This window comes from Hyaena hyaena, unplaced genomic scaffold, assembly GCF_003009895.1.
Source record: "Hyaena hyaena isolate Hyena2069 unplaced genomic scaffold, ASM300989v1 scaffold_896, whole genome shotgun sequence".
In the NCBI taxonomy this organism is placed as follows: domain Eukaryota; kingdom Metazoa; phylum Chordata; class Mammalia; order Carnivora; family Hyaenidae; genus Hyaena; species Hyaena hyaena.
This window is the reverse complement of record NW_024081528.1, coordinates 497,089-523,139: the sequence shown is the minus strand read 5'-3', so window position 1 is coordinate 523,139 and position 26,051 is coordinate 497,089. Positions and strand designations below refer to the sequence as shown.

General features: G+C 37.2%; 1 protein-coding gene across 7 annotated transcripts in view; it reads right to left on the bottom strand.

The window, feature by feature from the left end:
- ACBD5 (acyl-CoA binding domain containing 5) overlaps window positions 1–25,687 on the bottom strand; it is a 46,468-nt gene extending 20,781 nt beyond the window's left edge. Inside the window, exons 1-10 of one of the 7 annotated variants that reach the window (XM_039220528.1) lie at window positions 25,670–25,687; window positions 23,994–24,165; window positions 20,146–20,266; window positions 18,615–18,687; window positions 10,006–10,120; window positions 9,877–9,909; window positions 6,007–6,141; window positions 4,351–4,554; window positions 3,263–3,369; window positions 66–333 (exon numbers count right to left, since the gene is read on the bottom strand). In XM_039220528.1, coding sequence (XP_039076459.1) covers window positions 66–333; window positions 3,263–3,369; window positions 4,351–4,554; window positions 6,007–6,141; window positions 9,877–9,909; window positions 10,006–10,120; window positions 18,615–18,687; window positions 20,146–20,266; window positions 23,994–24,069 — 1,132 coding nt within the window. In that variant the 5' untranslated portion in view covers window positions 24,070–24,165; window positions 25,670–25,687. Of the gene's footprint in view, window positions 1–65; window positions 334–3,262; window positions 3,370–4,350; window positions 4,555–6,006; window positions 6,142–9,876; window positions 9,910–10,005; window positions 10,121–18,614; window positions 18,688–20,145; window positions 20,267–23,993; window positions 24,166–24,349; window positions 24,510–25,519; window positions 25,613–25,669 lie in introns of those variants that run through there. The other 6 variants (XM_039220526.1, XM_039220523.1, XM_039220522.1 and 3 more) reach the window with 6 other exon arrangements.
- Between the last annotated feature and the right edge of the window lie 364 nt (window positions 25,688–26,051).

The window sequence follows — 26,051 nt, the reverse complement described above, 5'->3', positions numbered from 1 at the left end:
CTAAAGTTTTCCCATTTTGCTAATTAGTTTGTAAAGAGTCAGTGAGAATGAAAAAGAATACACACCTCTCCCTCTTCTGACATTAGAGAATTCCTCATTTTCTCCACTCCGTCTCTCACGGTGCGGTGCTCCACTGTTACTTCGGCCATCTTCTCCTCCATGCTTTACTTCACCTTTTCCTTCAACTGCCACCACCTGCATGTCTCCAAAGTTGCCATGTCCCAGAGATCCTTGAACATCTTCAGGGAAACCAGGACCTTCCAAGGGCTGATTGGAATCACCACTCAAGTAATATCGAAATGGTCCGCCATTTGATGTAAAACTGTCTAAGGACTACAAATTTAAAACAACACTTAGTTAAAAGCTACAAGTTTTTGTGACAATAAAAGAATTACTGTTTTTATAAAACTTTTTTCATGTCATCTTTCTAAAAAATTTACTCATCTTCTGCCTCCTATATGTAGGGAAGAAATAGGATAAGAATGATTCATCCATGAGTAAAGTATTGAGAAGTTCTGGCAGTGAATTGTTTTCATGAGCCAGTCATTCACCCAAGAGACTTATAAAAATGTCTACTCTTATTCTAGTTACTATGCTCAACTCTAAAGATAATATGAAGAAAGAGATAAAAATCTTTGCCTGCAAGAAGGTTCTAATCTTGGTAAGGGAGTGAGAGAAGTAAGATCATTACAGCATAGTTTGGTTAAGTATTATGAAAAAGATGGACAAAGGGTACCCGCTATAGGAACTCATGGGAGGGATGCTTAACTCATACTGGGGCGGGGTGGAGGCTTCCTGGAAGAAATGATATGAACTAAGACTTCATAGAATGAGTATAAGCCAAGTCAAAGGTGTAGTAACGTTAGCCTGTACCAATAAAGTAGTAGTGGGACAGAGGGTGCTTTGAGAACTTGTGAGATTAGAGAATCAACAGGAGTTAAAACCTAATGTGGGAAGTAAGGGAAAGGAAAAGACCAGATGGTTTTGTGATACGCACCAAGATGAGAAATACAGAGTACAAGGGGGTTTCAGGGGAACAGAAACAATGTTATACTTATAGATAAATATAAATTGAGATTCCTAGGCAAGATGTTTAATGGGTCAGTTAGAATTCAGAAGAGAGATATATGTTGGAGATAACACTTTGAGAAACATCAGCCATGTGAGTGATGGTTGAAACCAAGGGAGTAGTCATATTCCTGAAGAATACCAAATTTAAGGAGTCAAAGAGGAAGGAAAAATTGAAATCAAGTTACTATGCTGAAGGGCATAACATATAAGAATGGTATATGGGGCACCTAGGTGGCTCAGTCAGTTAAGCAGCCAACATTTGGTTTTGGCTCAGGTCATGATCTTGAACATTTTGTGAGCTCAAGTCCCACACCGGGCTCCGCACTGACAGTGGGAGGGCTGCTTGGGATACTCTCTCCCCCCACCTCTCTGCCTCTTCCCTGCTCGCTGTCTCTCTCGAAATGAATAAAATTAAAAAAAAAAAAGAATAGTTTACACGGCAAATATTTCTAAGTTGTACATAGTTTATTGGAAATTTAATAAAACAACTTTAGTTATCATTAAAAGAATCTTAGAAATCTAGTCCACCTAAAAAATTCCAAGTACACCAGTCTGTACTGGTCTACTGGTTTGCATGATGTCACAAGTATATGTATATAGAAAACATATTTCCTATCTCTGAATCTCTTTTCAGTCTCAGAACAGTACTTCCAATCCATTATCTATTCCACTAAATGGTTTATTCTAGAACCATTTTCCATTTTTAGCTTCTACAAAGCAGTAACTGCTAATAATTCAATCTTTCAAAATTTCAACCTTTTACTTTTAGAAAGGATCTATAAGCTACACAATTTATTTAAACTGGACTGAAAACAAAAAATAAAATAAAAAAGTTGATTTTCTTTTAAACAATAATTTGTTAAGTGAGATGAGGCCCTTGAAAGCACGAGGTCTTCTAATATGTTCAAAATTAAGTAAAACCAATGAGATGCAATGGTTCCCCACCATAAACCCTATGGAAAGGACAGAAACCAAGGCAATATAAATAAAAGATAAAAACAGTATTATATGCAAAAACCACCACACCCTCACACCAAGCAGAATGGCTAGTATCAAAATGACAAGAAATAACAAGTATTGGTAAGGATATGAAATAAGAACACTTGTGCACTGTTGGTAGCAATGTAAAATGGTGTAGCCACTCTGGAAAACAGGAGGTTCTTCATGTAATTAAAAATAGAAATACCATACACTCCAGTAATTCCACTACTGGGTATGTACCCAAAGAAAATGAACACACTAACTTGAAAAGATACACGCACGTCTATGTTCATTGCAGCATTATTTACAATAGCTAAGATGCAGAAGCAGCCTAAGTGTCTACTGTAGACGAATGGAAAAGAAAATATGGTATATATATACATATATATATACATGAGACATCAACTTGACCATAAAAAAGAATAAAATCTGGCCATTCTTGACAACATAGATGGGCCCAGAGGGTATTAGGCTAAGTGAAAGAAGTCAAAGACAAATACCGTATTATTTCACTCACATGTGGAATCTAAAAAAAAAACAACAAACAAAACCTAAACAAACTCTTAAATACAGAAAATAAATGTGATTGCCAATGCAGATGTAGATTGGGGGGGGGGATGGGTGAAATAGATAAAGAGGATTAAGAGATACAAACTTCCATTCAAAAAATAAGTGGAACTTTCTACAAAGGTGGAAAGTAGGGCATAAGAAATATAGTCACTAATATTGCAATAGCATTGTATGGTGACTACACTTAAAATGGTGAGTACTGAGTAATGTACAGAATCACTGAGTCAACATGTGGTATGCCTAAAACTAATATATCATATGTCAATTATACTTCAAAACTTAAAAAAGAAGTCAGTCAGTGTGAAGAACAGATTTGAAAACTATTCTATCTTTTTGGATGTCAATCTTTCAAACACAGGGACTAGCATAAAGTTTACCTTCTGCCTCCCCATCCCACCTCCCTCAGGATATTTACAAATATAGATATAGTCCAAGTTATAATATTGAAATATTTTTAATATTCATTTTTTAAATTCACAAAAATAATTTTAAATACAAATGTTGAAATGTTTTTTAAAAATTTAGAAGTATCACTTCAAAGTAATGAATGTTGTATGTATACCTACTATTAACAGAAATTTTGCACTGAATTCTGACATATCACTTTGAAAATTTACCAATTAAAAAGTGTCATTGTTACCTCTTCTTGTCCAAACTGCTCCATGGAATCACAGTAAACTTCACTGTCTGAATCACTTGTCAAATGCTGAATTCCTGAGACATCTTCAACATGGTCATCATTTATCTCTGAAAATGAACAAGTGTGTCCAGGTGGAATTATTATTCTCTAATTCAAGAAACATGCATTTATTCCTGTCTCAAAATTTATCAGGTCTATATTATTTTCACACTATAGACAAATGTGATTTATCAAGCCACACTTTTTTTCTTGTAACTTTCCAAAACTTCAAATGTAGTTGATAATTTTTATTTGAAAAGATTATATTGTATCAAGTAATCATACAAAGACACTGTCCAGATCAAACCTTACAAAACATAACCTTGTAAGGGAAAACTGACTACCAACTAGGAGCCCTAAATTGGTATGCAAGTATGCGAGTTCAGCTGTTACGTTAAGTAATTATATTTCTTAGTTTCTTTCTTTCTTTTTCCTTCCTTCCTTCCTTCCTTCCTTCCTTCCTTCCTTCCTTCCTTCCTTCCTNTTCCTTCCTTCCTTCCTTCCTTCCTTCCTTCCTCTCTCTGTCTCTCTCTCTCTCTCCTTCCTTCCTTCCTTCCTTCCTTCCTTCCTTCCTTCCTTCCTTCCTTCCTTCCTTCCTTCCTTCCCTCCCTTCTTTCTTCCTTCCTTCGACAGAGTAAGAGAGAGCAAGCTGGGGAGGGTGAGAGAGAGCGGGAGAGAGGACTCCAAGCAGGTTCTTCACTGTCCTTGCAGAGCCTGACGTGCAGTTCAAACTTATAAACTGTGAGATCATGACTTGAGCTGAAACCAAGAGTCAGACACTTAACTGACTGAGCCTCCCAGGAGCCCCTCAAAATTTTATTTTAAAGAACCACACAAAAACACAATTAAAAGTGTCTCAAAATATAAAAGTCCTGCCCTTAATTCATTATCTTTCAAAGTTATACACCCTTATAATATTAATAAACCCTAAGATATTATTGAATAAGAAGTCTGTAGATTCCAAATTGCTACTAAACATCCTAAAACAATGAAAAGAACGTTGCATTCATAGGAAAGAGGTTGGACAGATAATTATCCTGGGACAATACCTTGGTGAATGCAGACAGCAGTTTTTCCAGTTTGCTCCAAGTTTTCATCTATAGCCTTTACTTCTTCATCACCTTTGCCTCTCAAGGAAGAGGTGGCATGAATATCATTTTGTATATCCTGAGCAGGGCTGTCTTTATCATAGCCATTAGTAACAATGATTTCCAAATTGTTACGGTCTGCAGATTTCTTCGTTTTCTCATCTTCTATAAAAAAGTAGGGAGATTCTTAAAAGTTCACAAGTCAACTTCTGTATATATATTCTAATATCAAGTAATCATTTCCCTAACCTACCTTAATCACTTTGGTTTCCTACTTGGATCAGAGAGATGGGGTACTCCTTGAAAAGGGGTTTATTATATGCTGAAAGCTCAATCAGAACTACTTCAGTTCCCTGTGAATCTTTTAAAACCTGTTTTATTTTTAAGTAGGCTCTACGTCCAATGTGGGGCTCAAACTCAAGACCCCAAGATCAAAAGTCACATGCCCTACTGACTGCGCCAGCTAGGCATGCCTAGAATCCCCTTTAAAAGACAACCTCTCAAGGTCTTTACACTCTCTCTCAAGCAAAGGCAAATGGTCTGATGAGACCCAGCCGTACAAAGGGGTCCACACAGTCAATGAAAAGATCCTTCAAAGACGGTATTATCTGTCATACATTATTGGAAAATAAAGGCACAAGTAAGCAGTGCAGTTTGTTTTTAGGGTCTGACTGCCTCCCCTTCCTAAAACAGTCTTCCCAGGAATCACTGGTACTCTTACCAACAATGCCCCTCTGCCCACCACCACCACAATGCAGTATCCTATGACTCCAATGTTCTTAATTCATCAAAACTTCCTATATCCAATTCTCTGGATTCTATCTATTCTTGACAAGGTATTGAGAGTTTAAACATGTCTCCTCTTCTTGGTAAACACATATGCATATTTATATTGGAAACAATATTTAAAATGAATATGTTTCTTTTTTTTGTTTAAGTAAACTATGCCAAACATGGGGCTCCAACTCACAACCCCAAGATCAACAGCTGCATGCTCTACTGACTGAGCCAGCCCAGCACTCCAAAAATGAATACATTCCTTTTTAAAAAATTTTTTAATGTTTTATTTTATTTTTGAGAGAGAGAGAGAATGAACAGGGGAGAGGCAGACAGAATCCAAAAGAGGATTCAGGCTCTGAGCTATCAGCATAGAGCCCAATGTGGGGCTCAAACCCATGAACGGTGAGATCATGACCTAAGCTGAAGTTGGACGCTTAACTGACTGAGCCACCCAGCCGCCTCATGAATAGATTTCTAATGCAGCATTTCAGGCATTATATTTAGAGAAGTAACCTTCTTGTTAGTGTTCAATTCCATCTATGCATAAGCCTGACTGTCCCTGTATTTTTGGTCCACGGAAATTCTGGTGATAAGGTCAATAGCCCACATCCCAGAATACACACTAGTCTCATACAACACCAAATCAGTCCCACTGTCTCCATATTCATTTATCTATTTTTTAAAGATTTTATTCTTAAATAACTTTTACATCCAACGTGGGGCTAAAACTCACAACCCTAACATCAAGAGTCACGTGCTCTACTGACTGAAACAGTTAGGTGCCCCTTCTTTTATCTAATTAAATGTAAAATTATTAGCTCATCATCCAAAGATTACCATTAGCACTTTGTTCTGCTCCTTTCACTTCTTCCTGGGCCTCTTCTTCCTCAGACTCAGCTCCACTATCACTGCTTTCGGCTTTACCATTAACATTTTTGGCATTTGGAGTAGAAGTTAGAACATTACCAAGATCTAAAATATGAAATGATCACTTAATCTCTAGTACTACAACACACAATAATGCTGTAATTTACATATAATACTGTCACTTACAATAACTAATAAAATAATTTTGAAGTAAAAGTTAGAATTATGACATATATCTATGAGTATTCTTTTCTTTAATTGTAACTATACATACATTACATAAAGAAACCCCTTCCGTTTACAACAAAACTGATAAAAGTGTCTTCAAACCTTCCTAAACAAGGCAGAGAATAAGTTATTTTTACGGTAATATCAATCAAAATAGAAAAGTTAGAAATGAATGATCCCCTTTATACACAGTAAATGAAGAGACAGTTGCTATATACTAGCATGCTGAAAACATAAACAACAATATCATGAATATCATCAATAAAACTACACTTAAAATTGTTTTATCCTTTTCTTACCTTTAAGGCTTTAGGTACATTACCTATATTATTCTGTCTTTATATTTATTTTTATTTTAAGGCATCTGTTAATGTGATCAATCATTTAAAAAGGCACATTATCCTAATGGCCAGTCATATCTTGAGAGGAAATCCAGAACTTTTCAAATGTTAATATGCATAGGAATCACCAGAGATCTAGTTAAAATGCAGATTCTGAATCAGGAAGCCTGAGGTGCTCTAAGATTCTGCATTACCATAAGGCTCCCACATGATGCCAATGCTTTTGGTTACTGGACCTCATTTTGAGATAGAGGGAATTACATTTCCATCACTCTCTAAGATAATAAAGGCTTTCTACGTGGCTACTGGTCAAAAACAGTGGTCTCTCTCCATAAATTTTTGCACTTCATTTTCACTTACACAAATGCCTTTTGAATGCTTCCTTGCATCCCAAACAACATATTAAATGTCAAAATCTCTATACGTTTTAAACAGGAACAAAAGAGTAAAAACTCAATTCTATCACTGCCATTATGTTTTATTCTCTTACAGAACCATGGCAGCATCACAGTTTATAAATCTCCTTGCTCTCTCCTTGACAACCAGTAAAAGAACAACAACAACAAAAAAAACAAGAAACAAAAACATCCACCACTCATGAACATCTTCAGCAAAACTAAGCAACAGGGAATTCCCCAAACCCCCACTAAGTAGCATTTCTGGGATGAGAGGTGTAGAAAGTATAGAGAATTACTCACTAGCCTTACTCAACATCCAAAAATCAGCTCATGTAATACACCATACTAACAGACTAAAGGACAGTAGCCACATGATTATGACAACAGACGCAAAGAATTTGACATGACAATAATGTTGAAGAAATTAAAAATGTAAGCGAATTTCCTTAATCTGATAAAGGGCATCTACAAAAATTTACAACTAACAGCATAATTAATGTTAAACAATTGAATTTTTTTTTTTTTGCTCCTAAAATAAGGAACAAGAAAGAATGGAGAAAAAAATAAAAAATAAAATAAAGAACAAGACAAGGATGCTTGCTTTTGCCATCTCTGTTTGATATCATACTAGAAGTTCTTGCCATGGCAATTAGGCAAGAAATATAAATAAAATGTATACAGATTGAAAAGGACGAAGTAAGCACATGACATGACATGCTCTGTATACAGGAAATCCTAAGGAATCCACACAAAAAACCCCCAAACTATTAGAAATAACAAATGGTTTGGCAAGATTGCAGGATACAAGATCAATAAACAAAATCAACTGAATTTCTACAAGCTAACAATGAACAATCCAAAAATGAAATTAGCAGCAGCAAGAAGAATAAAATGTTTAGCAGTACACTTGACAAAAGAAGTGTAAGGATTGTACACTACAAATGAAAAAACACTGTTGAAAGAAATTAAAGAACTAAATAGATGGATTGGAAGACAACATTGTTGAGATGACAAAACTTTAAATGGGCTACAACTCACAGCAATCCCCATAAGAATCCTAGATGGTCCTTTATGCAAAAACTGACAAGCTGATTCTAAAATTCATATGGAAATGCCAAGGATCTGGAACGGTTAAAACAATCTTGGAAAAGAACAAAGTTGGACAGTTCATTCTTCCTGATTTCAAAACTCACTATGTATGTATATTATGAAAAAGCCTAAGCAAAACAGATACATCTGTTCTCCTGGGCCTAACTGGCAACTCTTAACAGGATCCTTTGTTTTAAAAAAAAAAAAAAAATTCAAGATTGCAAACTATGAAACACCCATACATTTTGACCTTGACAGTTAGACTTCTAATATTATTTCTTACAGATATACTTTGACATATATTAAATGACATTTGTACAGGGTTGCTTTCAGCAGCATTTTTGAAGATCAGAAGAGGAAACTAATAACTATACTGCAATAAAAAATAAAAAACTTAATAAAAAAAAGTGGAAACAATCTAAATGTCCATTAGAATGGTACAGGTTAAATAAATTACAGTACAGGTCCACATCCCTTAGAACTCTTGGGTCCAAATATGATTTAAAATCCTGTTTTCTAATTTTGCAAAGGTCATATTACATTGTATGTCCTATATTTTATGTAATACCTTCAACAGAGTTTAAGGCAGCTCCCACTAAAAAATAATAACAAATAAAGTTTTTACAACAAAACCTATGAATAGTCACACTAAATAGAAGACTTAAAATAGCCCCTTGTCATTTCAGAGGTCTGCCCCTCAATTAGTTCAAATCAAGATAGTCTTATCAAACGAATTACAAAAGGATATTTGTTTTATCAAGCTTTTTGAATTTTCAAATTATAGCCTATGGACTACGGATCTGAGCCTTTATTATCATTATTCACTTTACCTTATCTTTATATATAATTAGTTGTTCAAACATTTGCCTCTGGCAGGAATGATACTACTAAAACAGGTCCAGATTTACTCCCCTCTGAATCCTAACAACATACTACACACAGAGGAAATATTTAACATTTTTTCTACACTAAATAGCATGAATTATAAGGAAAATTATTTGTTAAGATTTGACTCCTTTAGGCAAATCAGATATAGAGGATGCGGTTATATAAGCGTTATGCTCAGCAAGCAGTCTATCAGTCACAAGTGCAGATACAGACTGAAGGTCTTATGACATACAGGAAGGTAACTGTTCTGAAATACCTAATTTCCATCAATTAGGGAGAGATATCTTGTAATTAGGGATGTCAGGAAAATAAAACATATATAATTTTCATTTGAAATAAGTCTTACAGGCTCATTTCAGTCTGCTTTCTAAAAAAAAAATTAGAGAGCAAATGTTTACAGTTAATAACAGCAAATTTACTTATTATTCAACTCCTCCTCCTATGTTACAGATAAGCCTTTCAATTCTTTCCTGAGAACATGAAATGAGAATTCTAAAAAAAACAAAGACCAAGCTAAGTGAATTCACTGACATCTTGTGTCAGAGTGCCATACTATATTAAACTATACTATAGACATAGCCACATTAAAATTAGCTAGAAAATCATTTCAGCCGTGGCATTGTTAATATAATTCAAAAACAAATCAGAAAGTGGGATTTATCAAAATAAAATCATGAATTTTGTTATAATTTTGTATATACTCAGTGAACCACTTGTCATGTTTTAATAGCTGAAGGGTTAAAACTTAAGCGTTTATAATATTTTTGAACCTTATGCAATTTAATTGCTTAGAAGGAAAACTCATGTGACAAACTTGTAAATTTTATAAATTTGTGCAGAATTCTTTAGCATGTAAATTTCAAACAAAATTTGTACATGGATTTCATTATTCCTACCTTCTAAGTACTTAGAGATTTTCTCCAGTCGGACTGGCATGTGAAAGTAAAACAAAAATTAGACATATAAATATTAATGCATGCATAATGTGTCAGTTGCTGAACTAAAAACAAGGTAAACAGTCCAACCTGAGGTTAAATCAGAACTTTTGCCACTCTTTTTGTCTTCTACAATTTCATAAAATGGGCCTATGACATGTAGCAACTCTTCAACTTTCTCAGTCATCGGCATAGTTTCAAGAATCTGTATCAAAAGAAATACATCTTGTGAAATCACAATCTAGTAGGCTGACCTACGCTACTAAGAAATAATACTTACAATTTATTTAGTGATAGTTTTGAGTTTGGAGTTCATGTATAGATTCCCTAAAGTATCTATATTAACTACGTACATAATGTGTACATTCTCCTAGAAAAGTTTCACGAAATTAAAGAATTAAAAGTGTCTTCATTTTGAAGACTATTTTACATAAGCTTCTTTTAAAATTTTACATAATTATCTATAAACTGTGCGTTAAAAATTAAGGGCCCTAATGTTAAATAAAATAGGAAAAGCAATGCTTTAATTAAACACTAAAGTAGTGTGTCTTTTTTTATTTTATATTTTAAAAAAAGGTTTTTTTAAGTTTATTTTTGAGAGAGACCAAGACAGCATGAGTGTGGGAGGGGCAGAAAGAGAGGGAGACACAGAATCCCAGGCAGGATCTGTGCCACCAGCACAGAGATCCTGATGTGGGGCTCGAACACACGAAATGGTGAGATCATGACCTGAGCTGAAACCAAGAGTCAGATGCCTAACCGACTGAGCCACCCAGGTGCCCCTCTTTTTCTTATTTTTTGAGAGAAAGAATGTGCACCAATCTGTGCACACAAGCCGTGTAGAGGCAGGCGGAGAGGGAGAGATAGAATCTTAAATAGGTTCCATGCTGAGCACAGAGCCCAATACAGTGCTTGAACTCCCACACTTAACCAACTAAGCCGCCCTGGCACCCCTCCCTAAGGTAGTGTCTCTGAAAGGGCAGAAATGTAGACTAGGAAATGGTAATCACTTCCAGACACCTTCATACCTACAGGCCAATTTAGAATCATCAGATTTGAACAACAAGGTAAATTACCTGAAAAGGCATTCAAATAAATTATCAACTGGTAATTGATAAAAGAAAATAAATATATGAATTATTTTGCAGATACTTAAAAAAGTTTTTTTTACATTTATTTAGTTTTGAGAGACAGAGTGAGACAAAGTGCAAGCAAAGGAGGGGCAGAGAGAGGAGACACAGAATCTGAAGCAGGCTCCAGGCTCTGAGCAAACATCCAGCAAGATGCCGATGCAGGGCTTGAACTCACAAACCGCGAGATCACGACCTGAGCTGAAGTTGGACGCTTAACCGACTGAGCCACCCAGGCACCCCAATTTTGCAGGTACTGAAAAAGAGTAAGGTTAGCTTTGTGTGTGCTGATGGGGAAGATGACTGAATTTTTTTTTTATAGGCCAAAAGGTAGTTAGTGACAGTATGTTTAATATGATACCATTATTGTTTTTTTCTCTTTTTAAATAATAGGATACATACACAGATGTATCTGTATATACATATATGTGTTTTCTGAATCAATCTACAAAACAGAATTAAAAGTAATTACCACTTAAAGAGTTAAAATGGAGGGAATAGGGAAGATTTACTTCATTTTATACTTCTTTGATGTTTGATTTTTTTTCATTTACATATATTACTTTTATTATTTTTCTTCTATTACTTTTATTATTAAGTAACAAATTTATTAAGCAACGAAAATCAGTGTCATTTCTGCATATACAGCTCATATACAGTTTTAAAGTCACCACTTGGATCTTTAAAATTAGAACTGGGACGCCTGGGTGGCTCAGTCAGTTAAGCATCCGACTTCAGCTCAGGTCATGATCTCCCCGCTAGTGGCTTTGAGCCCCGCGTCGGGCTCTGTGCTGACAGCTCAGAGCCTGGAGCCTGCTTCAGATTCTGTGTCTCCCTCTCTCTATGACCCTCTCCCACTTGCAGTCTATCTCTCTCTCACAAATGAATAAATGTTAAAAAATTTTAAGTTAGTAACAACCTCAGACTTATCAGTCACTCTCCCTGCTTTATTGTTTGTTTACTGTGTATCTTTCTCAATACAACGTAAGCTCAATGAAAAAAGGGCCTTCATTTGTTTTTGATCACCCCTGTATTTCCAGTGTCTAGCACATACAAGGAATTTAATAAACAAGGTGGGGGTGTGTTGAGAGGTTATACAGAATGAACTATACTAAAAATAATGTTCTTAGTGATTATAATGTAATTTTAGAGGTCATAGTAAATATCTAATTGCTGTTCCTTTCAATGGATAGGAGTGAAAAAAATTGCTTTAACCATAAAATGTCTTTTTGTAAAAGGAAATGCTTGTTACTATAAGGCTGGGATCATTCAGGAGGGTATTTTTATAGCTCTTTATAGATAAGTGATCTGTAATACATATGCATTATAACAACAATTGTGAGAATTAGATTCAACTCAGAAATTGAAACCTCAGGTAATGTTTACTTTTTTTTGGTCATGTTTACTTTGACATGACCAAAGTCACAGCTAATAAATGGCAGAGATATAATTTTAACACCAGTCAGCACCCTTTACACTATTCTATCCTGGAACAGTGTATTTAAAGAGTCAACAGAATCTGGTAAGCCAAACACATATTTCATCTTGACCTGCCCCCACCACCCAATACTTCCTTTGATCCTCTTTCAAACCAGATCTTTTTTAGTTATCTCTCGATTAAAGATTACATTTTTTTAAAAAATATTTTTATTTATTTCTAGGAGAGAGAGAGAGAGACAGCGTGAGCAGGGGAGGGTCAGAGAGAGAGGGAGTCACAGACTGAAACAGAATCCAGGCTCCGAGCTGGCAGTCAGCACAGAGCCTGACGCGGGGCTTGAACCCACGAACCGCGAGATCATGACCTAAGTGAAAGTCGCCCCTAAAGATTACTTTAAAAAGTCTTTTCCTCAGGGGTCTCTGGGTGGCTCACTTGGTTAAGCTTCTGACTTTTGATTTTGGCTCAAGTCATGATCCCAGAGTCATGGGATTGAGACCTGTGTCAGGCTCCATGCTGTCAGCCTGGGATTTTCTCTTTTCCCCTCTCTCTGTTCCTCCTCACTTGTTTTCTCTCTCTCAAAAAGAAAGAAAGAAAGGAAGGAAGGAAGGAAGGAAGGAAGGAAGGAAGGAAGGAAGGAAGGGAGGGAGGGAGGGAGGGAGGAAGGAAGGGAGGGAGGGAGGAAGGAAGCTTTCTCAAATTTGTCCTTAAGCAGGGCTACTCAAATCTGTATTTTGGTTTCTCATACTCTATAGGTAACAGAGTGAATTATGGATTTCAAATGTCAGAACTAAATAAATATAGTATGTGCCAGTGCTAAGCAAACATAGGCAGCGTGATTTTTCTTTCAATAAGCTAGCATTTCAGTAGTAAATACAAATAGGGTACAAGTGGCCGTAACAAGATATACCCAGAATTTAAGCGGTTACTCTCTGAAGAAGAAACTTTAAAAATAAAAAACCCAAGAAAAATGATCTTAGTCTACTGCAAAATTCTCTCCTTCACCTCAGTGCTGGAATAAAAGAAATGGTGCACACATACAAATAAACACAAGAGATACTGGCAGAGATAGAGACACAGAAAGGCAAGCCGACACAGGCCAATTTCAGTCTAGGTAACTATCCCTTAACCTCAGAGAAGATCTTATTTACAGTGTAAGTGAATTAAGTTAAGTCAAATGGATTGTAACCTATCCAAATGAGAAATATTTGGTGAGCTGCATGAACTGCAGAAAAGCAGCATCCAGCTTTGGATCCTCTGTCCCCCTCTCTCTCTGCCCCTCCCCCACTTGCACACTCATGCACATGGCGTGCTCTTTCTCTCTCTCAAAAATAAACATTAAAAAAAAAAGAAAGAAAAGCAGCATTCAAATACAATAATTATTCTAGGTTTCTCTAGCACACTTCCTGGTAAGAAACATCATTTCTTTCTCTTTTTTCTTGAGAGGTGGGGAAGGCCAGAGAGAGAGGGGAAAAGATAGAATTTCAAGTGGGATCCATGCTGAGGCTCCGACTTGTGGCTTAATCCCATGACCTGGGAATTATGACCTGGGCCAAAATCAAGAGTCAGACCAACCAACTGAGCCAACCAGATGCCCCAGAAACATCATCTCTATATGATGAAAATATTCTGTTAAGGTACTGTACTGTAAAACGAAGATTAAATTCCTCAGGTTTTTAATGTTTTTTTTTGGGTCAGATGAACATATCTTTTAAAGCCATCCAAATCTCAGTGTTCTCTCTGTTCAATAATCTTAGTATCGCTAATCCAGTTTCCCAAGTGCCTCTGAAATTTTGAGGAGTGTCTTGTATCTCAATCTTGAGTGTGCTAGAAGAGTATATCACCCACTCTAATAAAGAAATTAGCAATCTGGAAGAAGGAAGAAAGGAAGGAAGGAAGGAAGGAAGGAAGGAAGGAAGGAAGGAAGGAAGGAAGGAAGGAAAGAAGGAAGAAATTAGCATTCTAGTTTTTCTCTAAATCTCCAAAAGATGGTTATCGTCAGTCAAGCCTTGAAGAGAGTAAGCTAATGTTTTGGGCTTATAGACCTTCGGACCAATCCCTCAACCATAGTAACTTTCAGGTTCCATCCTTTATGAGACTGTGTTATAATAATCCTCCCTCTAGTACACCAATTATCCCATCCTCTTAGAAATTCTTGAAATAATTAGCCTGTGGTTATGCTGGGGCTTTTTTTTTTAAAAAAAAAAAAAAAACAAGTCCCCCAGTGACTCCAACATGCAGCCAGTGTTGAGTACACTGATCTCTCCTTAAGTCCAACAAACATAATGCATATTATTCAAGTTCTGGCTGAATTATCCAGAAATCCTCATAAGATAGCCTGCAAAATTTGGGGGCAGCTGGCTGGCTTGGTAGGTAGAGCATGTGACTCTTGATCTTGGGGTTGTTAAGTTCAAGCCCTACATTGGGTATAGAGATTACTTAAAAATATAATTTCAAAAAAAAAATAAAGCCTGTAAAATTTGTACAGAAAATAGAATTTTACATTTCCTTTTGATTATGAAACAAAATAACCTTATTTAAAGAAATAAGCATTATTTCCCACAAACCACATTAGTTATTCTGATCCTTCAAAGCTAACATTCTATTAAATCATTTTATTAATTAAGAACAATTAAAAAAATTTTTTTAAATGTTTTATTTATTTCTGAGAGAGGGGGATACACACACAGTGTGAACAGGGGAGGATCAGAGAGAGAGGGAGATACAGAATCAGAAACAGGCTGAGCCTCCAGGCACTGACCTGTCAGCACAGAGCCCAACGCGGGCTTGAACCCAAGAACCATGAGATCATGAACTGAGCCAAAGTCAGATGCTTAACCGACTGAGCCACCTGGGCGCCCCTAAAAAAGAGCATAAGCAAGGGAAGGGCAATGAAAGAAGAAGAGAGAGATTCTTAAGCAAGTTCCAGGCTCAGCACAGCGACCAATGCAGGGCTCGATTTGAAGATCTTGAGATCATGACCTGACCCGAAATCAAGAGTAGGATGCTTAACTGACTGAGTTACCCAGGCATCCCCCTATTAAATTATTTTAAAATAATTTTTTATTCCAGGGGCACCCTAACACACAGTATCTCTCTCTCAAAAATAAATAAACATTTAAAAACTTTAAGAAAAAAGGGGCACCTGGATGGCTCATTCAGTTAAGCATTGTATATCGGCACAGGTCATGGCCTCACAGTCCATGAGTTTAAGCCCTGTGTCAGGCTCTGTGCTGACAGCTCAGAGCTTGGAGGCTGCTTCAGATTCTGTGTCTCCCTCTCTCTCTCTCCACTTCCCCTGCTCATGCTCTGTCTCCCTCTCTCAAAAATAAATAAATGTTACAAAATTTTTAAAAATTAAGAACAAAAAGAATTTTTGATTCTAGCAACCCTTTCAATATTTCACTGGACAGTTTTATAAATTATAAAAAACAAATTTCCATTAAATATTATCTATTATAAGATGTAAATTAAATTGATGAGGTACCTTAACACTTGAATGCAAGGGCATAGAATGAGATTTATACTAAAAGAATAATTCCAGGGGTGTCTAGGTGGCTCAGTAGGTTAAGTGTCTGACTCTTGATTTCGACTCAGGTTACAATCCCAGGGTTGTGGGATCAAGCCCCATGTCAGGCTCTGCACTGAGTGTAGAGCCTGCTTAAGATTCATTCTCTCGGGGCACCTGGGTGGCTCAGTCTGTTGAGCATCCTACTTCAGCTCAGGTCATGATCTCGCAGTTCCCAGTATCTCCTGAAGCAGGGAGACCACTTCGGACCCTGCTTTGGATTCCCTGTCTCCCTCTCTCTCTGCCCCTCACCTCCTCACTCTGTCTCTGTTGCTGTCTCTGTTTCTCTCAAAAATAAGTAAACATTAAAAAAAATTTTTTTAAGATTCATTCTTTCTCCCTCTATCCCACTTGCATGCTCTCTCTCTCAAAAAAAAAAGTTTCTTTAAAAAAATAAAAAATAAAAAAGTAATTCTGAAGAGCAGTAATACAGTGAACTGCATTTACAAATACAATTTAACAACTGCTTCAGTTAGTAAATTATTGCAATTAGAAAAAGTCCCAAATTCAGTAATCAAATTAATCAAAATTTGGGGATAATGTACTATCCCACACCACCTATTATATTTTAAGTAATCTCTACACCAAATATGAAGCTGGAATTCACAACCTCCAGATCAAGAGTTGGATGCTCTACCGATAGAGCCAGCCAGGCTCCCCCTCCTATGTCATTATTTAGAAGATGCAATTTGGGGTGCCTGGGTGGCTCAGTTGGTTAAGCCTCCGACTTCGGTTCATAGTTCTTGGGTTCGAGCCCCGCATCGGGCTCTGTACTGACTGCCAGCTCAGAGCCTGGAGCCTGTTTCAGATTCTGTATCTCCCTCTTTCTTTGACCCTCCCCGGCTCACACTGTCTCTCTCTCTCTCTCAGAAATAAATAAAACATTTTTAAAAAAATTTAGAAAATGCAATTTTACCTAATAATGTCCACAAAGCAAAACTCTGAAAAGACTTTAAAAGGCTAATCAAATTTTCAATCAATGGGTATCCTAACATTTTTAGATTTACCTCTAAAGGTTTACTATAAATTGTATTACATTCACCATATGAAAAATGAAATTTTAAAGGTCTGAAAGTATATAGTTGGCATATTCTTTTAATTAGAGAAGTAGTTACAGAAATCTACAGGCACAATGGGAGTATCCTAAGACAAGTAAAAGGCAGCAGTATAGTTTAAATCCATCTCCCTCCCACTTTAAACTGTGGCTACATCATTAATTAATCAAATTGGACAGGAAAAATGGGTAAATTTTACCTAATGTGTCAATTTAACTTTACATTATAAAACGTGTCCTTAAAATTATGATATTTAAAAGAAAAGGAATAATTACCACACCAAAAAGGCATTATATTTTCTTTCTCTTTCTGCTTTTGAAAGGCTCCTGTTGTATTACTGATAAGGTTAATGGCCAAAAGGACTAAACTCTGTCTTCTGTTATAGATAAACAAAGGCTACTAAATAAAAATTATGAAAATGTAACAAAGAGCACAGTTTTTAGTATGAAAGCTATTGAAACAAAATGAAACAGATGAGTCTGAATTGACCAAACAGGAACTACTAACAATGTCGAATCATCTGGCAAAAGAATATTCCTTTTTAAAGACTTTCTTTATGTTTAAAGATAGTTTATTTAAAATTACCAAACAAACCTAAATCTCACAACTTCTGATCTAGTTTCAATATAAAAATGGTCCTCTAAATGGGGCGCCTGAGTGGTTCAGTCGGTTGAGCGTCTGGCTTCGGCTCAGGTCGTGATCTCCCGGTTCGTGGGTTCAAGCCCTGCATTGGGCTCTGTGCTGACAGCTCGGAGCCTGGTGCCTGTCTTGGATCCTGTGTCTCCCTCTCTCTCTGACCCTCCCCTGCTCACGCCGTCCGTCTCTCTCTCAAAAATAAATAAAACATTACAAAAAACCAAAACATTTTTAAAAATGGTCCTTTAAAAGACATTAAGATTATCTTCTAAATCCATGATTTATTCATAAATTTGCTCAAAACAATCCCTTGAACAGACTTTAAAGTTAGCAACGGATACCCTCCTTACTAATTACCAGAGAAATTAAAACCATCCTTATCTTATTCTGCTTCCGAAGGACGTCTACATTCACAGAAATATGCATGTTACTAAGAAGTCCAGGGATGGGAATATCTCAACTTGTGAGTCAAAACTTGATGAGAACACTGATGGGCAGGGTTAACTATTTCTTCTAAATAAAAAGTTCCAAAGCAGAAATGCTTTCAAGACAGCCCAGGTACTTCCCAGATTCCCAAGGAAGGGACTTCAATATTTTAAAAGACTCCTATTTCTATACTTTCTGTAGAAGTTGACTGTGAAGAAACGTAGAGAACATGAAGAAAGAAAATCACATCGCCACAATGTGATCTTATGTAAAAATCATGTACCTTAAGATGAACTCTGATGAGACAGATAAAGCCTTAATAAATTCAATAACTTGGGTTTTATATTCTAACATATTATAATCTCCTTGTTCCTTAAAGCAACTAATTTGCCTGATAACAAAATTAAATTACACTTGCTCTGTATATTTTCTACTGCGATTTCCCCTACCTTTTTCATTTCTTCAACATATGCAATCATGGCTTCCTCTTTGGTCATATCACCCAGTGAACTCCAAGCATCCCTAAAAATGAAAATATCCAAATAACAAAAGACATCTTTTTTACAATTTCGCAAAATACAATTTATAGTAAATGCTATTGGACATTAAAACAGGCTCTCTACTTAAAGCCTATGCAAAGATATTAGGTTTCCAAAGGATCTCTTTAAATGTACCACAATATCAGAGTAAATAAACTGCCAAATTATGTAGTATTTAAAATTAGTAAACATATAGCCCATCTATAGATTATAGACTATATAAACAATATTATACACACTATAGAGCAGATACTATAGATTATTGATAAATATTTGCTATGAACTCTTCAGAAGTTTTCTATTATAAAGAGCAGTGACAGAAAGGAACATTTTAGAAGACTATATTAAATGAACTATCACAACCATGTTTCAAATGAACAGTTTGGGTTAAAAGTTTCCATTAATTTAAATAAGAGTCTAACATATTAACACATACACTCAAAAAACAGAAATGGTTTCCTACTTCTAAAAAAACAAAAATGTGAGGCACAGGCAACTTTTAAGTCCCTACACAATGAGAATACAGTAAAACCTTGGATTGTGAATAACTTGTTCAGTGGGTGTTCCACAAGATGAGCAATCATTTCTAATAAATTTTAATTTGATAAATGAATTATGTCTTGCAATATGAGTAGTACGTGACGCTGAACATCACATGATCACAACTGAGCCAATAGTTCTTGAAATTCGCTTCGATATACAAATGCTTTGGATTAGAAGCATGTTTCCAGGACAAATCATGCTCACAAACCATAGTTTTGCTGTAGTCCTTTGAAATTTTTGCCTAAAATTTTTGCCAATTCAGGGTAAAGAAATTTAGGCATCAAAATGTGTGGCTCTTAAGGCATGCCTCACCAATTAGCACACTCTGTTCATAATATACAGTTTGTGTTACAGAGATAGCTCTGGATATTTTATGATTTTCTTAAATACATTAAAAATCAAATTTCAGAAAAAAAAAAAATCAAACCAAATTTCTACTCAAGTACAGTGAGAAGGAGTAACAGCTTATATAAAAAGCCCAGTAGTATCTTAGTCATATTCCTAATTACTTATCATCTAAAGATTTAAAGCAAACAGTATCATTTGACAAGTAAAGTCATTACTTTTCCTGGCAGGTAAAAGAGTCAGGAGAGTTTGTTTGTTTAACTGAATTCAGGAGTTGCTCTTGGTATAATAAAATGAAAAGGAAAGACTAACTGAAAATGATTTTTGATCTTTGATGTACCTACCCTGTTGGGTTTTATTTTCTGTTTTCCTCTCTTCCCCAAGACTTTTCTATTTGTGTGAAATTGTGTTAAAAGCAGATGGGAGGATAAAACCTAGATCCAGTATGTTAGAACAGTTTATGCACAGAATAACACATAACCACATAAATAAGTCATATGATAATTATATCATTAAAATGAAATTTATTTCATAGGCCTCTATATAAAATTACCATTTATATCTTCCAATAGGATCCCAGAATCCAGGCCTTGACAGTTTACAGGGTCCTTCAGTTGCCTGCTTATAGAAGCTATAGAATTTGAGCATCATTTCATTTGTTGGCTGAAATGAACCTATTGGAGACATATTAAATACAGATCACATGGAGAACTCAATAGATAATAAGGGTATAAATCAGCTTAGCTATACTAATAGTGATTTTTGAAAATTTCATTAATAGTACAATCATTTACTTCTGTCTTATAGAAACAAACGTTATGGCTCCATCAGTTGCTTTACTCCTTTGACTTTAAAAAATGTATACTCTGCTTAACAAAACTTCAACATTAAGAAATTCAACTCCTCTTGGCCAAATTTCAATTTCTCGGTGGATAAGGAAGTCTGGCTAAAGTGAACCAGTGTCTGCTGTAGTAGAAAAAGATAAAAGAGCTTTCTCACTGCTTACCTCTGTAATTTTGGATATATCAATTTCTTTGATAATCACATCAATCTTCATATATGTCTATAGCATATCTGTAACCTTTTTTGTTAAAATTTCGAGTTGTATGAATGAGTGCTCTAAGCTGCAATACTTAATAACAGAGAAAAATTGGGATACAAATGTTTTATAATAAATAATTGACTAAATCGTATTGATACATATATACAGCATGATCATTTATAACTACAGCCCTTAAACATTATATGGTATGAAAATATAAACAACTGAGAAAAGTTTCACAATCTACTATAAAGTAAGAAAATAACAGTAATTTAAAAATAGCATATTCAGTACAATCCATTTTTGCAAAGTAAGTTTTTGGGCACATAAAAAGCAGAATAGAAGGAAACACATCAAAATGTTAAAGAAGATATCTCTGGATAGTAAGTACACAGATTATTTTCCTTCTTGCTTATTTGTGTTTTAAAATTTCTTACATTCAGAGTGTTTGTGTATTACTTTTATATCAAAATTATTATAAAATACAAATTAAAACTATAAAAAGATATTTTAAAAACTTTCTAGATTGCATAATAAACACATAACATGTAGTAATGAAAAACTAGTAGTTTATAAACATTGTGAAAATTACAAAACAGATAAGCTGAGAGCTGGTGTTTCAGGTTTGCCAGGAATGAATAATTAATTCCAAAATCACAGTAACTATTATCTATATAATATATGCTCCTTTAGGAGTATCTATCAGATGTATTATTTCAATAATATTGTCTTCCTTTACATAAGAGATTAAAAAAAGGAAAATTACAGTTAAAAGGGTTACGTACTTTTTTAAGCTTTGAAATAAAGTTTTAATTGAAAAAAAATTTATTTAAATGGTTGCCTATTTAAATAACACAAATCTAAATTTAAAACATCAACGGCCTCATATCAAAATATCTTTAGTGAGTCAAAATAAGATTAAAAATTTGTTTTTAATGTTCATTTATTTGGATAGAAAGAAAGAATCTAAAGCAGGCTCCAGCACTCTGAGTGCAGAGCCTGACACAGGGCTCAACCCAAGCCAAAATTAAGAGATGGCTGCCGAACCAATTGACCCACCCAGGCGTCCCAAGTCAAAATGAGATTTAAAGTTCATTTGTTGGGGTTCCTGGGTGGCTCAGTAGGTTGAGCATCTGCTCTTGATATCAGTCCAGGTCATGATCCCACGGTCCTGGGATTGAACCCTGAGTCAGGCTCTGTTCTAAGTGTGGAGCCTGCTTAAGATTCTCAAGATTCTCGCTCTCACTCTCCCTCTGTCCCTCTCCCCCACTTGCACTATCTCTCCTTAAAAAAATAAAATAAAAATCTTTAAAAATTTGGGGTGCCTGGGTGGCTCAGTTGGTTAAGCGTCCGACTTCAGCTCAGGTCATGATCTCATGGTTCATGGGTTTGAGCCCTGCGTCAGACTCTGTGCTGACTAGCTCAGAGCCTGGAGCCTATTTCAGATTGTGTCTCCTTCTCTCTCTGACCCTCCCCTGCTCACGCTGTCTCTCTCTCTCTCTCTCTAAAAATAAATAAAAACATTAAAAAAAATTAAATAAGAAAGTCTATTTGTTAAGGTAAGTGATATATACATTAGAATAGATTACAGCAAAAACTGATAACGTATTGAATATACTCTGTGTGTAAAACACTAGATAATGTATAATCTGTCCTCAAGGTTCTTGCTCATGCATAATATATTTGATATATGTATTTAAAATGTTATCTAAGAATTTAAATATGTAAAGGCCAAGGGCAAACCAAACATCAATGCTATAGGATTCATTATAACTTAGACCTTAAATAAAGATTAAGCAACAAGGAACAAAAAAAACTGTAAGATCTTACTCTTTGCAAAATAGTCCAGAGCAGATCACACCAATTAGAAACTACTATTATAAAAATAATTCATTATAATAAGACTTCTAGCTTTAATTAATATCAATTTAATATCAGGGGATAACAGTATGCTGAATATCATCCAACAAAGGAGCCATTTGCCAGGGTACCTTAACCTTGCAATAGCTTGAAGTGTTATGTAAATACAGTTTATGTTTACCTGGGTTTAATTCAAAATATCCATCATCAAAGATAGTAGACTAGAGACATAAGTTCTACCTTTGGCAACTCTCAAAAAATTATAAAAGTGTGTGGTTTAGGAAAAGGATAAAGATACAACTTATGTAAAACTCTTAGAGTGATGCCTTTCTATAAACTCTCTTAATCAGGCATTTAAAAATCAGTAGCTAAATAAGTTGCTATATTATTTCTTTAGATGTTGTTCATTTATTCTTATCTTTCATCCCCCTCCTATGACCTCCTCCAGTTCCATGTTTGAGATTACAGAAGGAATAATATTTTGTCTATTTGTTTTCAAAACCCTTTGAATCTGCACTTCATGAATTTTTATTAAGTGATGTCGAATAGTCATTACCAAGCCAACTGATGATTAATTAAAATCAATTCATTAGAACATATTAAATACTATAATAATATATTAATGAAGTATTCAGTGAGTTTTACACTTGGCACAGTCACAGTGCTTAAACGTATTATTTAAAAATACAAGTTTATTGCGGAAAATAATTCATATAATGCAGAAAGACATGAAGTAAAAGACAAAAGTCCTCCTGGCCAAACCTTTCCACAGGGGGGAAAAAAAAACCTTGTGTAACGGGTTTATACTTCCCAACATTGGTCCAACGCATAATTACAAATTCAAAAAACTTTGTAAATTCCAAACCCGGGGAAATTTGAAGAAAACCACACCTGGCCACATCACAGTCAAACTACTGAAAACCAAGGATAAAACGAAAAATCCTGAAGATAGCCTGAGAAATGACTTTTCTCCTAAACTGCAAGGAAGGCCCAATATAAGTATAAGAAAGAGAACACTACTGTAAAGAAAATAGCACACACACAAAAAAGTACCAAATATATATATTTATTAAATCCTTTTACAAATGAATATGGCTGTTCTTTCCTTTCTCTCCCTTCATATCAAAAGTTTCTGGAAGGTTTAAATAGTACAGTTTATGAGTATGCGCACAAGGCATACTACCCATCCCAGTTGTTGTTGTTGTTTTGTTTTTTTTAACGTACCCAAATCCGCAGTCATAAAGCGGCAGACTTTTGTTTTCAACAATAAAAACTACTCAAATCTGGATAACATATTTGTCTCTTGCTTGAAAAGATGAGCAGGTAATCAACTCATATTCTTTACCTCGCCTTCGACTACATTCCTTTAAAACGCAGAAACGAAGTAGGTTAAATCAGCAAGACTACAAACAGAAATAAGGTTAAAGGAGCTGAGGTTCCGAAACTGGGGCCGCGGGCCTCTGCAGGAGGCTTCTTTAGAGCGGCCCCAGCGCACTTACCATTTTTCGGCAAACTCTGGATCACCTTCACCGCCGCTTCAAACCTGGTTTCGTGCACGGATCTCGTGTCCGCCATCTCCAGCCGCCAGCGCCGGCCCCGGTCCCGGTCCCAAGATCTGTCGGCTGGAATCAGGCAGCAGCAGCACCAGCTTTCCCAGGAGCCTGCATGAAACTGGAACATGGAGCGCAGCCGCGGATCAACATGCCCAGAGGGAGGAGGCCCACGCAGCTGGTCAGTTCCCCGTGGCCCTGCCCTATCCAGGCCACACAGACTGAGGCGGCCCAGCTCCTTCCTCCTCCCCAGGGCGTGACCTAGGCCGAGAAGCCAGCCGCGCGCAGACAGAAAAACAACTCACCGAGAGGAAGAGCATCTCTAGCACAACACAGAGGGGCTCCGGCCACCAGCGGTCGCGGAGCCGCTCTCCCACCCGCAGGACCCTGGCGGAGCAGCCACACTCCCCATCCCGGCGGGGTCTGTGGGTCTGTCCGCGCCCTCCCCACAGCCCCGCCCCGGAGCTACTAAAGGACCCACGAGCTGCAGCCGCCGACGCCGCGCAGCCGACTCCACCCACCCGCCCAGCGTCCGAGGCGACGACGCGCGCTGCTGTCGGTCCCTTGCGTAGGGCCAGAGAAGAAGGCAAGGGAGAGAAGTGACACGGACCGGGTCCTTGGCGTTTGAAACAGGCCGCACCGCCGCGTCCGTGCCAGTGCAGCGGGGCAGCGGGAGCGCACAGGGAACGCAGGGTTATTAGATCCTGCGCCTGGGCCCAAAGCGTAGGTACTGCTTGGGCAAAAGACCCTGCGGTCCACAGCTCCTCCTGCCCTCTTAGGTTAAGGTTTGAGGAAGGTGATGGGACACAAAGGGCTTTATATCTGGAAAGGCTCCGTGCGAACCTTATGTTCTGCCCTTCGAGTTCTGTGACCTAGAGCAAGTTACTTAGCCTCTCTCCATTGGCAGTTTTAGAGCACCCTCAAGGGTAGATGAAAGAATTAGAGACTTCGGATGAAAGTGTTTAGCAGTACTTGATCCGCAATTCTTCGGCAATTCCTCGACAGCTTTAGCCGCCTGGAGTTAAGAACGTTCGAAAGTAACCTAACCAAAGGAGTGGGGGATGATTGTCTGCCACTAGACTGGGTCTGGGAAGGGAGGGCGCCTTCCCTAGCACCACCACTAACACCTCCTGGGAGCCGGGCACAGCTCAGCTTGAGCCTGATTTAACAGGCGGCAGGGTCGAGGGAGGGGGCATTGAGGAACCAATACGGAATGTCAACCCTAAAACGGGGTAACGTGGGCCTTCACCTGCTACCGTAAAGCCTCGCTACCTCAGGCACTTGGAATAACCCCCAGGCCCAGGGTGGGGGGACTAATATGGGTTTGGGGGATGGGGTCCTGGGGCGCGGAAATCCTCAAATCGCCAGGGCCTTTTTTTTTTGTCAGCTCGGTTTGAGTTAGGCGGATTACTAGCAGAAATCTAAGCGCAGAGGGTAAATGACTCTTCCCTCTGAGCCGCACTGCCGGGATTTACCTTGGCATTGCCCGGCAAGGCCTGTCCGGTAGTCCCCGACGCCCGCCCCTCGCCTAGGCCCGTGGACTTGTGGGAAATGTAGTCCCCCCGCCCCCCGCCTTCTCTGGAGCGCTTCCGGATACCTCCTGGGGAGGCTGGCGTTCTTCCCACCTGTTCCGGTTCGTTTTCTCCATCCCGCAGACTTTCGAGTCGTTGCGGCGGAAATCCCACCTTCGCACAGCGTCGCACTCAGCTATTTCAAGATGCTACATCCGCTTCCCGCGAGAGGGACCCTCAGTGTTCTATTCAGAGGTGACCAGTGTGATTTGGAGAACTGGAATGTAATTTTTTTGCTCCTGATTGGTTACTAACTTTGAAGCCTAGGATATGAAAACAAGTGTCGTTTAGGTAATAAAGACTACTGCTTTGCTGAGTGCCTGATATTTGCCAAGACAATAGCACATATTCCAAAAATGCTATTGGGTGTTTATGAATGAGGAAATCGAGGCTTACGGTAACTGATTTGCCCAAGGCCCCACAATTTAGTAAGTAA